Raw genomic sequence first — 14,312 nt, 5'->3', positions numbered from 1 at the left:
GAGCTGGTTACTGCAATTTGGCGCTTGAGCTGATGGATTGAATTCCTTGGTCGGCTCCAAAATTCCTTCCAAACTAGGGCAGAAGGGCTTAAAGCAACGATCAAGAACATTGTCCTAGTCTTGGTTTTTTTGAAACATATGGAAATGCAGGGATGAAAAGGTATTCAGAAGAAAGCTGAAGCAAATGTCCAAGTCTACTGATGCTGCCAAGACGACCTGCCTAGCTACTATCTGGTCTTATAGATGCTCTAATCCTCTGGACAGAATAATGGACAGATGTGTAATAATGTGTGGTATGATTCTCCCTCCATGAGGGGTTGAAGCCGGATACTCTTTCCATTATCTAGAAAGAAAGTTAAGTATGTGTTTTGTTGTTTTTTCTATTTCTTGCGGCATCTGTCCCTATTGTACTATTTCTGGTTCAGGTTTTCCTGAACCTGTATGTGTTTGTAATATTGTTCTTAAAAAAATGTCCTAGGGCGTGTTTTGTCAAAATGAATTATATCAGTGCTCATGCGAGGTTTGAAGCACAAACAAGCGGTGGCGCCGTCGTAGTACAATTTTACAAACAGTTTCAAAAGGGATTTGAAGCGTCAATAGACAGATACAATGCGATGCAGTAAACTGCGAAGCAATTTCAGCTTACATCCAGATCAGTGACAAACTAGCTTCTCCGCACAAGTGGCGGGATGCTCTGCTCGTTCCTGAAGTAGTCGTCAGGGTCGATCTTGCCCTTGGCCAGAGCGAGCCTCTTGTAGTTTCCCTTGAAGTACTTCTCGCCCCAGACCTTGCCTGCCTCGTAGCTGCTGACGTTTCCCACGACGACGTTCCTCCCCAGGTCGAGGTCCCTGTAGTTGAAGTAGGCCTCCCTCGGGTTCTTGCTCACGTGCGGCGCCATGAACGCGTACAGGTCCCTGATCCACCTCACGTTCGGCTCCCCGTCGTTGCCGGCGGACCAGAAGTTCATGTACTGGATGTTGTACAGCACGCCGCCGCGGTGCGGGTACGGCGTGGCCGACTCCGGCACGGCGCTGATCTGCGCGCCGTAGGGGTCCAGGATCATGATCCCGGGGTCCGGCCTGGCGAGCCAGGCGAAGATCTCCGCCCACACGTCCCTGCCGATGGGCTGCCGCACGTAGTCGGACGTCGCCTTGTTGGAGCTGTCCATGGGGAAGGTCCGGTTCAGCAGGTCCGTCACGGGGATGGGCTGGCCGCTGCCCACGTAGACGTAGAGCACGGACTCGGCCCAGCTCATCTCCCGACAGTGCGAGCGGTTCATCCCGAGCTCCGGGAAGCGGCCGCGCATCACCGGGAGGAGCGCGTCGCACGTGCCGAGGTACAGGGACTGGAAGATGGCCACCCCGTTCATGACCATCACCCTGATGAACAGGTCGTCGGGGAGGGCCGGGCGACCTCCTGCCACTTGGTCAGGACATCGACGGCGCCGTCGTTGACGGACACCGGGACGATGAACGCCGCGACCTTCGGTGGCACGGAAACGAGCCTCACCCGCCACGACAGCACGATGCCGAAGCTCTCGCCCCCGCCGCCGCGGATGGCCCAGAAGACCTCGCGCCCCATGGCCTTCTTGTCCAGGAGCCTCCCCTGGGCGTCGACCAGCACGGCGTCGATGACGTGGTCGACGGCGATGCCGTACTTGCGCTGCAGCAGGCCGAACCCGCCGCCGCTGAAGTGGCCCCCCACGCCGATGGTCGGGCACAGGCCGGCCGGGAAGGCCAGCCGGTCGCCGCTCGCCTTCGCGACGGCGTGGTACAGCTCGCCGACCGTCGCGCCGGAGTCCACCCACGCGGTGGCCCTGGCCCGGTTCACGCGCACGGAGCGGAGGTTGGCGAGGTCGACCACGGCGAACGCCTCGGGGCGCTCGGACCGGTACGACAGGCCCTCGTAGTCGTGCCCTCCGCTGCGCACCCGGACGCGTATGCCGTGGCGGCGGCCGCAGAGCACGGCGGCCTGGACGTGGGAGGCGTTGGTGGGCGTGACGATGCCGAGCGGGCGCACCGTCCCGGGGGTGGAGAACCGGGGTTCCTGATGGACGACGCCAGGACGGAGGTGAAGGAAGCCGAGCTCTGCGTGAAGACGAGCTCGCTCGGAATGCTGGCCGAGAGGCAGCGGAGGAAGTAGCCGGAGGAAGCCGAGGAGGAGGAGGGGGCGGGGGCGTAGACACACAGGAGGCAAACGGTGAGCACCAGTGCTCGGAGCACGGCCATTTTTGCTGCTGTGAGCTAGAACGATGAGCTTTTCTGATGCTGTGGGCTCTGTCTGTAGAGTGAGCTCCTCTGCGTCCATTTAAAGCCAACGTAGCGCATCAGTTCCAGCTAGGATTTGCAGTACAGTATTGTTGTCTACATGGGAATACGGAGCGCACGGTGTAGAAGAATCTGAGCACGTATGGAAATGGAGAAGTCGCGGCAGGAAGAGGAAGGTCAGCCACTTGAGCTGGAGGGTCTCAGAAAATGGTCCACCGCCTGACAGGTCAATATTGAAGCGCGGTGGACGTGTGACTAGCGTGCTATGTTGATATTTAGGACTTAATTCTAGCATGCGTCTGGTTGGACAATAAAGAGGGATAGGTGGTTCTATCTCAGTTTTTTAATTAGAAAGGAATGGCTCCATTCCAGTTTTTCAAAAATGGAATGACTCTGTCCCACTCTAGGACCTTAGGTTCGCCATTGTTCTCCGTCCCAAACGTGTTCCATCAATCTCCTTGGATGAGCTCGTGTTCTCTTCTGACTTGGCGATGAGAGCCATTACATCCTACGAACCAAACACATCTGTATCTCACGAGCACGGTATTTTTTTACTTAAAAAATTCTTCTATTGATGTCAAACAATTACATCAGGGTATATCAGAGTACACAATTGCTCTAAACCACTCACGGCGTTTGCACAACTAAGATGCGCACTAGAAAGAATAACCACATGGCATCATGTATATATGCAGGAACGAGCTACATACAAGAACATTATCTTCAGCTAATAGGAGTTGCAGTACAATATCGTTGCAAAAATTATGGGGTACGGAGAGAACAGAGAAGTCGCGGCTGCAAGGTCAGCCATTTCAGCTGGCCGGAGGTCTCAGAGAATAGTTCCCCGCGCTGGATGGTCAATGAAGCGCTGGATTGCGATAATGCGATTAGCGTGCTCTGTTGATTAATTAGGACTTTTAACAGAGTCTAAAGTGTTATGTATATAGTGGCTAGTAGTTCAGGATGATACAGTGAGTTTAGCTATAGTTAGCCTTGGAGGCCACTCGGAATCCATGTGACTGTAAGTTTGTAACCGAGGTGAACTCCAACGTGCAAGACACGATGCTGTACAAGCTCCCTGAGGGGTTTATGGTTTTCAAATATTTCTTTCATAAAGTACTCTTACGGACATACGTGCATTTCAGGAGCATGTATGATACGGGGAAATCAGCATATATTACAACTCACATTCAGAGATGAATTGCCAATGAAAAAAAACTTTTCTTGTAGATTACAGTTTCGTAAAATAAAACCAATTTGTAGTAGAGCACAACTTTTATCTACACTCGCATGTAGCTACTCTCACTATCAGTATATCACTGTGTGTATATCCGCATACTCATTTATCACTTTGAGTATGTTCATATGCTAATTTTAAGATATTTCAAAATGGATATATACAAAAATTTTCAAAAGCACCCCTATTTTTAAATATATTATATTATACCTTATTAGTACTGGTATATAAAAATTAGTATGTCCATATACTATATGCATAGTCACATACCCAACGTAAATACCATCATAGATGTTCTAGTATGATCACATACTTCACATACATGCTCTTCGTTGGGTCAGATACGTTCTACGTCATAAGATACAGTGGCGGAGGGCCCGGTATTGCCCGGTATTGCCCGGGCAATACCTCGGCTCGGCCCAGCCCAATTAGAAAAAAAATCTAACCCTAGTTCCGCTCGACTGCTCGGCTACTCCCCACCGTGAGTCCGTGACTCTGCTCCCCACGCCCGCCGCCGCCCGCAGCCCCACCCCCCGCCCGGCCGCCGCGGCGCCGCCCGCGCGCCGCCCGGCCGCCGCCCACCGCCCGCAACCTCTCCTAGTCTCCTTGCTGCCTTGCTGGCTTGCTCGGTTGCTCCATAGGCTCTGCCCCTCTCTGCTCCGCTAGTACTACCTTCTGCAGCACGCCTTGGTGATTGGCGATTACTGCTCTGCGCCTGTCCTCTCCTCCTCCATTGCCGCGCGCCTGCTAGCTCCTTGCCTTCTTGATCGAACACCAGAGAGAGAGAGAGAGAGAGAGAGGAATCAAGGAAAGGCAAGTCCATACAGAGTTTCTGCTGTTGTCATCTAGATAGATCTGGGAGACTGGGACTGGGAGCTAGAATCGCCAACCAAAAGCTGGACTGGTTCTCGGGGTACCTCAGGGACGACTGCGTGGCCTGCTGCCCTACTAGAAGCTAGATAATACAAGTGGAATAGTGGATGGTTTCTTGCAAAAGTTTACCTATGGCCTTTTGGTCAGTTTTATGATTTCATTTTCATGCTGTCAGTATCTATCTTCGTATGTTATGTATATTGAAATTCATTCACAGGTTATAGTTATTGCTAGATTAGCCATATGTTTGATGCATTAATAATATGCTGCACAATTGATCTAAAGGTGAGATACTTATAGTTCATTCTGTCTATTACAGACTTACAGTATTACTCAAACCTGTAAAAATAGGACTTGATCTTCAACAAATAAAAAAGGTATTTCAAAATAAAAAAAATAGGCAAATGCAATTGCCTAGGTCTCCTAGACCTAGGCGCAACTAGAGGTATACTTTATTCCTCTTTTTAAACATTCTTCACTTAAATATATCATTATTAACTCATTTTTATCCTTTTTGCAGATTTTTAATTGCTATATTATAATTGATATTTGGCTATTATTTAACATGATCGCGTCATCACGATGACCTCTTGATAAGGTATTTTTTCGCTCTCATTTCAGTCTCATTTTACATTTGCTTGTTGTGAAAAACGTTTAAATTACGGCATGCATTTTTTTTCGTCCTCCGCCACTGATAAGATATATATGTGGGAGTAGCTACGAGCGTGTGTAGAATGAATTTTTCATATATATATATATTATTCTGAAAATTTCGAGCCTGACCTACTGTACATTACCTCTGCAGCTTCTGAAATCAAAATTGGAGTGAGAATTCAGACATCACTGGCTGGTGGTGGCTTGACGGTGAGGCACACAGCCGTGTCCCCGGGCTGTGTACTGCATGCCGTGGGGGCGTGCTGGATAGTGAGTCAGGGTGCAACACGGCCCTGTGTTCACGTACCGTCACTGCTTGCCGTGAGATAGAAGCAAAGCTTGTGTTCTTCCTTCCATTTGTTTCGTCGTCGTAGGCTCATAGTCATAGCCATGCATGTCAGATAGAAGGAAAAATTATGATAGGTCGCGGCCAACCTGACGATGGTTTCGCTGGGTACGGTGAAGTAGTCCGAGGTGAAGTTAAGTTTGGTCAAATCATGGTCAACTATCCAGGTCACCCGCCTACCACACTACCACAGTAGCTCGCGCGGTAAACCCAAGGCTATAGTTAAGTAGACTAGGCGGCCAGGTGAACAGATGGTTGACTCCGCGCTAACGCTGGCTGTTTTTTTTTTATACTTAAACGCAGGCTGTTGAACGGTCTCCACCGGCCAGCTGCCACAGTCAAGTGTCACCCATCATCTGCATGTGAACACTGATAGGGCCGGAGATTCCCTGGCAAATAGTACAGTCAGTTAACCTAGCCGTCCACCCTTTTCAAGGGTTTGATATAAACCTATTTTTCTAATATACGGTGCTCATGATGATTAGGATGTTCGTGACCGAGAGATCAGCGAGCGGTCATCACCTGAAGGTAGGCATTGGTAAACAAAAAAAAAAAACGATACCGAGGAACCGATCCGAAATGACCAAGACCGAACCTGGGTAAACCGAAATCAAAGTTATCGGTTCCTAATTCGGTCATAGCAAGCAACTAACTGAATTATTCTCAGTTAATTTGGTTTGCGGCCTCGGTTAATTGAAATGCCCATAAAAACTGACGAACCCTAGTTTTATAAACCAACACCTCACTCACCAACAGGTTTATCTGAGCATTCCTATCCTCCCCCCACTCCGATCCCATCGGTTGCCACCTATGGATCTCGCCACTGCAACGTGCCGGTGGCTGCCTTGACTTGGGGCTCGGCCACCAAGCCGTATGCGTGGCTTGGGCTCGGTTGGTCGCCCTGCACGAGGCATGATAGAACGAGCACGACAGCGTATCGGCACCTCCTCAAGCTCGGCGCTTGACCCCATCCTCCCGCTCGCCGCTCGAGCCCCGCACGGCCACGGCTCCTCCCGCTCGCCTCCAGCTCGCTGGCCACCGCTAAGCCCTCTTGTGACAACGCCTCCTCTTCCTAACTGTGCTGAGCCGATGACGGAGAAGGTGAGGAACGACTGTGGGGATGCCTCAAGTTGGTCGAGCGGGCGGCGGAGCGGATGCCAGCGAGCTGCTTCTTAATTTTTTTTATTTTTTCAGGATTTTCATTCTCTTTGTACTGTGTTTGATGGATGAGTCTCTGATTTCCTTGATCTTCTAGTAGCTCGGTTATTTCAGTTATGACCAAAACCGAATGGAACTAACTAAGTGTCAAAAAGTGTGTTTACACAGAATTGCAAACCACGCTGAGCATTTCTTGTGCAACACACGGCAGCATGGGTTGGACATGCTACTGCAGGAAAAACCAGATACTCCAGTTTACACAAATAATCACTGATGGACCGTCAGCGGCTTGCTTGTAACCCTGTGATTGCAAGGACACTTCAGGATACCATGAAGACAAGAGAAGAACAATTATTAGGGTTCGAAAAAGTTAGAAAAGTAAAAATAAATAATAAAAGTAGATTGATTTTGTCAACTGGATGGCCTTAATCAGTTGTCGCTAGGGCCATAATGGATCATAGCCTTAATACCCCTTCACAATCCAACTCAACCTTTAACCATTCTTAGCTAAAAATATAAAAAATATAAGTCCGGCCCTTTTTGAGGCTGCCTCTAAGATTTTTAGGCTAAATTTTTAGATCCTTTACCACCCTTGGCCCTTCAGATTTATAGGGTGGAGAGATCTTTCATCATGAGTAAATTTTCTCGGTGCCACAGAAATTTGATGAGTTCCTTGTGTGCCACAAAAATTTTCAAATTCCCCTCAATGCCACTGAATTTATGATTTATCCTTTTGGTACCATTCCATCCATGTTTCCATCCATATACTGTTAACTGTGCGTGGAAAAGATAGTTTTGCTCCTCCTACCTCATGCCCCACATGTCATGCTCCTCTTCCTCACCTCCGTCCAATGGCCTCTCTCCCGGTCTCCTTGCTCGACCCGCATGCCGGTCCGCCGGTCCGTCGCTCTCGGCGTCCCAGCTTGACGCCTCCGCTTCTGGGGTCCAGCGGGGGAGCTGAAGCTCGCCTAGACCCACCGCCATCGCTTCTGGCAACCCACGAGGGAGCTAGAGCTTGCTCCCGCGTTGCTTTGCCCGTTCCTTTGACGCTGCCATCCCGGTGCTAGAGTAGCAGCTTCAGGCTCGGCTTCCCAGACGCGGGGTGGCACGCGCATCGCCAGTGTGGCATAGTGCGGAAGCCCACGCGGTGACTTGATTCGACCAGCCCCGGCACAGAGACACCAGCGCGCGGCGCGGAGGCTGCCACACCACCGCACGGGTCTTCCGCCCGTGCCATCCCCTGCGTGCACCAACAAGATATAGAGCAACATCTCAACAACATCATGCTTGCTCCAATCAGCAATCCTCACCGGAAATAAAAACAAATTGGCTGCTCCCATTCCGATCTTAAGGATATTAATTGGATTCCACGAGCTCTCGCGGTTCCAAATCAATCAACATACTCATCAAATCGAGTGAAAATTAAAGAAGCCTGCCTGAGTAGTGGTAGGAAGCGAAGGCAGGGAAGGTCGACAGCAATAGCGGCTGCAGGTTGCTAGTGATCCACGCTACAGGGCGAGCAAGGATGATACAGTGGGGCGAACATGCATGAGAGAAAGGCATCGCCGCTGCCCTTGGCTAGTGCACCAGCAGCCTCCGTGTGTCACAGCCACACCCGACCGAGCCTACCCCAAGCTGCCTCCCTTAGTTATATAAACCAACACCCCACCCATCAACAGGTTTATCCGATCATTCCTATCCTCCCTTCACTTCGATCCCATCGGTTGCCGCCCATGGATCTCGCCACTGCAACGTGCCGGTGGCTGGCTTGACTTGGGCTCGGCCACCACGCCGTATGCGTGACTGTGCGCTTGGGCTCGGTTGGTCGCCCCTGCACGAGGCATGATAGAACGAGCACGACAGCGGATCGGCACCTCCTCAAGCTAGGCGCTCAGTCCCATCCTCCCGCTCGCCGCTCGAGCCCCGCACGGCCACGGCTCCTCCCGCTCGCCTCCAGCTCGCTAGCCACCGCTAAGTCCTCTTGCGACAACGCCTCCTCCTCGTGACCGTGCTGAGCCGATGACGAAGAAGGTGAGGGACGACTGTGGGGATGCCTCAAGTTGGTCGGGCAGGTGGCGGAGCGGATGCCAGCGAGCTGCTTCTTAATTTTTTTTATTTTTTCAGGATTTTCATTCTCTTTGTACTGTGTTTGATGGATGAGTCTCTGATTTCCTTGATCTTCTAGTAGCTCGGTTATTTCGGTTATGACCAAAACCGAATGGAACTAACCAAGTGTCAAAGAGTGTGTTGACGCAGAATTGCAAAACACGCTGAGCATTTCTTGTGCAACACACGGCAGCATGGGTTGGACATACTACCGCAGGAAAAAACCAGATACTCCAGTTTACACAAATAATCACTGATGGACCGTCAGCAGCTTGCTTGTAACCCTGTGATTGTAAGCACACTTCAGGATGCCATGAAGACAAAGAAGAACAATTATTAGGGTTCGAAAAAGTTAGAAAAGTAAAAATAAATAATAAAAGTAGATTGATTTTGTCAATTGAATGCCCTTAATCAGTTGTCGCTAGGGCCATAATGAATCATAGCCTTAATATCCCTTCACAATCCAACTCAGCCCTTAACCATTCTTAGATAAAAATATAAAAAATTTAAGTCTGGCCCTTTTTGAGACTGGCCTCTAAGATTTCTAGGCTAAATTTTAAGATCCTTTACCATCCTTGGCCCTTCAGATTTATAGGGTAGAGAGATCTTTCATCATGAGTAAATTTTCTTGGTGCCATAGAAATTTGATAAGTTCCTTGTGTGGCACAAAAATTTTCAAATTCCCCTCAGTGCCACTGAATTTATGATTTATCCTCTTAGTGCCATTCCATCCATGTTTCCATCTATATACTGTTAACCGTGCGTGGAAAAGACAGTTTTGCCCCTCCGGCCTCATGCCCCACATGTCATGCTCCTCTTCCTCACCTCCGTCCGATGGCCTCTCTCCCGGTCTCCTCGCTCGACCCACACGCCGGTCCGCCGGTCTGCCGCTCTCGGCATCCTGGCTTGACGCCTCCGCTTCTGGGTCCAGCGGGGGAGCTGGAGCTTGCCTGGGCCAACCACCACCGCTTCTGGCAACCCACGAGGGAGCTAGAGCTTGCTCCCGCGTTGCTCTGCCTGTTCCCTTGACGCTGCCGTCCTGGTGCCAGAGTAGCGGCTTCAGGCTCAGCTTCCCCGACGCGGAGCGGCACGCGTATCGCCAGTGTGGCATAGTGCGGAAGCCCATGTGCGAGGGCACGGCGACTTGATTTGACCAGCCCCGGCACAGAGACAGTAACGCGCGGCGCGGAGGCTGCCGCGCCACCGCACAGGTCTTCCGCCCATGCCATCCCCTGCGTGCACTAACAAGATGTAGAGCAACATCTCAACCATGTCATGCTTGCTCCAATCAGCAATCCCCACCAGAAATAAAAATAAATTGGCTGCTCCCATTCCGATATTAAGGATATTAATTGGATTCCATGAGCTCTTGTAGTTCCCGAATCAATCAACATACTCATCAAATCGAGTGAAAATTAAAGAAGCCTAACTGAGTAGTGGTAGGAGGCGGAGGCAGGGAAGGCTGACGGCAATAGTGGCTGCAGGTTGCTAGTGATCCACGCTAGAGGGCGAGCAAGGATGATACAGTAGGGCGAACATGCATGAGAGAAAGGCATCGCCGCCGCCCTTGGCCAGCGCACGAGCAGCCTCCATGCGTCGGAGCCACAGCCGACCGAGCCTACCCCAAGCCGCCTCCTCCCTCCTCATCCCATCCTATGCTTTGAGGGCCGGGGGAGGAGGGGGTGGCGTCGGGCCCGGGGAGGAGCTCCCTCGCCGGGCGGAGGAGGGAGAGGAGCTTTAGGGCTGCGGAAGGAGGGGCTGGCGTGCGGTCGGGGAACTTGGGTTGAGAGAGGGCTGTCGGAGGGAGGTGAGGAAGAGAGATGAACATGACAAGTGGGGCCCTAAATCAAGAGGGGTAAAATTGTGTTTTCCACGTACACTTAACAGTATATGGATGGAAATATGGACGGAATGACACAAAGGGGATAAACCATAAATTCTATGGCATTAAGAGGAATTTGAAAAATTTTATGGCACACAAGGAACTCATCAAAATTTCTTTGGCACTAAGGGATTTTGCTCTTTCATCATTGGGAGTCGGAATAATTCAATAAAGAATGCCCTGAATCGATCGTAGCCCTTCAAATTTAAAGGGTGGAGAGGTCTTACATCGTTGGGAGCCAGAATAATTCAACAAATCTTTGTTCCAAAATTGACCTAAAATTCCTACTGAAAACATGAAGCGGGAAAAACCAGGTGCTCCAATTTTTAAGACAGAATACTCAGATTTTCTGGATGTTCCTGTATCATTGATCAGCATGTTCTGGTTTTTTTATCTAAATCTTATATATTCATAGAGTGATCGGTGGTCAAAGATTGCCCTTGGTAGTGGAACAAAATTTATATTTCTGGATGGAGTACATATATTGAACTCAACTGACTGCTTCTATTCCTGTGATTGTGATGGTCCAGAACAAACAGATGATTGTTTATGTTACCCTACTACTCAGGTGCCCAAATAATTAAATCCCGTATAGAAGAAGGAAATGTCGAGCGTTTAGGCGTTCCAGGATGGCAATCTGAATCAAGGAGCTAGTCATCATATATTCAAATATTAAAAGTCATAGAGCGGAAGGGAAATTAAATGGCAATTGCCGAAGTGTTCCTGGGTGATGTTGAACCAGGGTTCACATCGTGTCTGTCATTCTCAATTTCGCAAGTGCTCATAATCTGGTTCGCGACGTTGGTGCGGTGACTTCGTTGGCACCATGCGCAGCCATGAATCTTGGATCGCAACACTAGCATCTTCTGGTCCTTTGACAGCTGCCAGAACCACCCCCCCTTCCATGTCCAAGTGTCAAATTGAAGCGATCACGGTATATGGTCCCTTGCCCGTTGCCTCCACCCAAGCCTTCGATATTGTGCCATTTTCAGGCTATTAGAGTAAGATTTTGTATAGAGTACATTTCACAAGCATACTAACATTTAAGCTATTAGTTAGGTTGAATTATTGTAAGCACCCTAATTTTACTCCAAGCTACATGTTGCCATCTTAAAATCTATTTGGATGGGCTAAAGTTGAATGCTAAACTTCAGCATCTATTAGCACTCATATCCTTGCTAAAGTTTTTGAGTCTTTAGCTCACCCCATTAGCGCTCCTATTGGGATAGGCTAGTGCTAAACTTTAGCATTTTTAGGCATTATCATTTGGATCCAAACACCCTCTCAGTTGAATTGCATACTTTTGCAATTGTAATGCTAACAACAGTGTAGTTTAGGACCTAGAATTTAGAACTTTAATAAAGATAAGAAAGAGCGTATAAAAATAAGAGGTACAGCAACCACTTAGGTTTTAGCTGAACTCAGATGCATGGTAAACTTTAAGAAGGTGAAATCGAAATTGACTGGCAAAAGTCTGAATGCATGAAGTCACAGTAGATGGACTTCAACAAGAGCTGGCATAGCTCAAGCTAAGGTCTCAAGTAAAACATTTTGAAAAACCACGCTGCCGCAATGTAGAGAAGAAAACTATGAATTTTGATGAAAAAGTATACAAAGTTACTAGTAATGGAAGTTTGCCACAACCAGAAAGAAAAATAAGAGACCAAAGGCAAGCAATAATTTTAATTAGCTGAATTTATTCATGAACTTATATTATTAGTCCTTATATTTCTTTCCTAGCCCCAGCCGCGAGTGCGTACGTGGTTATGTATAGCTATACAATATGTGCAAAAGAAAAATAATGATTAGCTAATAACTAGATTTATTCTAAAATGTTTCGACCGCAGGCGCGCGCCATTTTCCAAGTCCCTGCAGCTCCCTACTTGCCCGGCCCGAGCGGCGGGATGCTCTGCTCGTTCCTGAAGAAGTCGTCAGGGTCGATGTCATTCTTCGCCAAAGCGAGCCTCTTGTAGTTGTCCCTGAAGTACTTCTCGCCCCAAACCTTGCCGGCCTCGTAGCTGCTGACGTTGCCCACGACGACGTTCTCGCCGAGGTCGAGGTCCCTGTAGTTGAAGTAGGCCTCCCTCGGGCTCGAGCTCACGTACGGCTCCATGAACGCGTACAGGTCCCTGACCCACTTCATCTGCGCCGCGCCGCCGTCCCCGCCGGCGAACCACAGGTTCACGTACTGGATGTTGTACAGCACGCCGGCGCGGTGCGGGAACGGCGTCGCCGGCTCCGGGACGCCGCCGATCGCCGCGCCGTAGGGGTCCAGGATCATGATCCCGGCGTCGGGCCTCGCGAGCCATCCGGCAAAGATGCTCTCCCACGCGTCGCGGCGGATGGCCTGCCGGACGTAGTCGGACGTCATCTTCGTGTAGGTGCCCGTGGCGGTGGTCCGGTTCAGGATGTCCTCCACGGTGGCGCCGCTGCTCAGGGAGAAGTAGGGCACGGACTGGATCCATGTCATCTCCTGGCAGTGGGTGCGGTTCATCCTCATCCCGAGCTCCCGGAAGCGGCACCGCATCACCGGCAGGAGCACGTCGCACGTGCCGAGGTACAGGGCCTCGAAGGTCGCGGTCTGGTTCTGGAGGAGCACCCTTATGAACAGGTCGTCGGGGAGGGCTGGCGCCACCTCCTGCCATCTGGTCACGGCATCCACGGCGCCCTCGTCGACGGTCACCGGGATCCTGAACGCCGTGACCGTCGGCGGCACGGCCACGAGCCTCACCTGCCACGACAGCACGATGCCGAAGCTCTCGCCGCCGCCGCCGCGGATGGCCCAGAAGACGTCGGGCCCCATGGCGTCCTTGTCCAGGATCCTCCCCCTGGCGTCCACCACCAGGGCGTTCAGGACGTTGTCGGCGGCGAGGCCGTACTTGCGCAGCAGCGTGCCGAAACCGCCGCCGCTGAAATGCCCCCCGACGCCGATGGTCGGGCACAGGCCGGCCGGGAACGCGAGCTGGTTGCTCGCCTGCGCGACGGCGTAGTACAGCTCGCCGAGCGTCGCGCCGGAGTCCACCCACGCGGTGGAGTTCTGCTTGTCGATCCGGACGCCGCGGAGATTAGACAGGTCGACCACGGCGAACACCTCCGGGCGCTTGGAGCTGTAGGACAGGCCTTCGTAGTCGTGCCCGCCGCTGCGCACCCGGAGGCGGACGCCGTGCCGGCGGCCGCAGACCACGGCGGCCTGCACGTGGGAGGCGTTCGTGGGCGTGATGACCCAGAGCGGCCTCACCGTCGTAGGCGTGGAGAACCTTGCGTTTCGGATGGAGGACACCAGCACCGAAGTGAAGGACGGAGTGCTCTGTGCGTGCACGAGCGGGCAGGGGATGCTCGCCGAGAGGCATTGGGGGAAGTCGTCGGACGAAGCGTGGGAAGGGGTGAGGAAGGCGTAGCAGCAGAAGACGGTGGAGATGAGCACCGGCGCCAAGGATTTGGCTGCCATGGCCATGTTTGCTTCTTGCAGAGTTGAATGGCGTGCTCAGATCGAGCTCGATCGATCCACATATACAACCCCAACGAGCTGCGACATGGGAACACGTGCAGGCTTGTTCCTGCTCCCCATTCCTGTAAACGTCCGTGCCTGGTGCTGGAGGAAACTAAACGTAGAAAAGTAATGGTCAAGCTGTGGGAAACGTCGAAAAGTAATGGTGCGTACTCTAGCACATTACGTGCGTGGCGAAGTGGCGATGGTTCACTGTGCTGGTTGAATTCAAGGTGTACCACTCTTAATTAAGTTGGATCGGTTTGAAGGCACGACTAACCCTATCTTCTTTCTACCTAAAA

At 51.1% G+C, this 14,312-nt stretch overlaps 2 protein-coding genes across 2 annotated transcripts; both read right to left on the bottom strand.

Moving 5' to 3' along the window:
* Window positions 1-664: 664 nt before the first annotated feature.
* LOC112890317 (berberine bridge enzyme-like 22) lies at window positions 665-2,233 on the bottom strand. The gene is given in 3 exon segments (XM_025957227.1): window positions 665-1,407; window positions 1,410-2,039; window positions 2,042-2,233. Coding segments are annotated over 3 exon segments (1,560 nt in total). The 5' UTR covers window positions 2,229-2,233.
* A 9,945-nt stretch (window positions 2,234-12,178) lies between these two features.
* Window positions 12,179-14,090, bottom strand: LOC112889598 (berberine bridge enzyme-like 18). The gene has a single exon (XM_025956320.1). The coding sequence runs from the start codon at window positions 13,975-13,977 to the stop codon at window positions 12,403-12,405; it is 1,575 nt and encodes a 524-aa protein (XP_025812105.1). The 5' UTR covers window positions 13,978-14,090; the 3' UTR covers window positions 12,179-12,402.
* Window positions 14,091-14,312: the final 222 nt, after the last annotated feature.

The sequence above is a fragment of the Panicum hallii genome, chromosome 4 (genome assembly GCF_002211085.1).
Source record: "Panicum hallii strain FIL2 chromosome 4, PHallii_v3.1, whole genome shotgun sequence".
NCBI lineage: Eukaryota > Viridiplantae > Streptophyta > Magnoliopsida > Poales > Poaceae > Panicum > Panicum hallii.
This window is presented reverse-complemented; position numbering and strand designations above follow the sequence as displayed.

Excerpts from the sequence above, each read along its gene's own strand:
- LOC112889598 (XM_025956320.1), bottom strand. The coding sequence starts at position 13,977 with ATGGCCATGGCAGCCAAATCCTTGGCGCCGGTGCTCATCTCCACCGTC.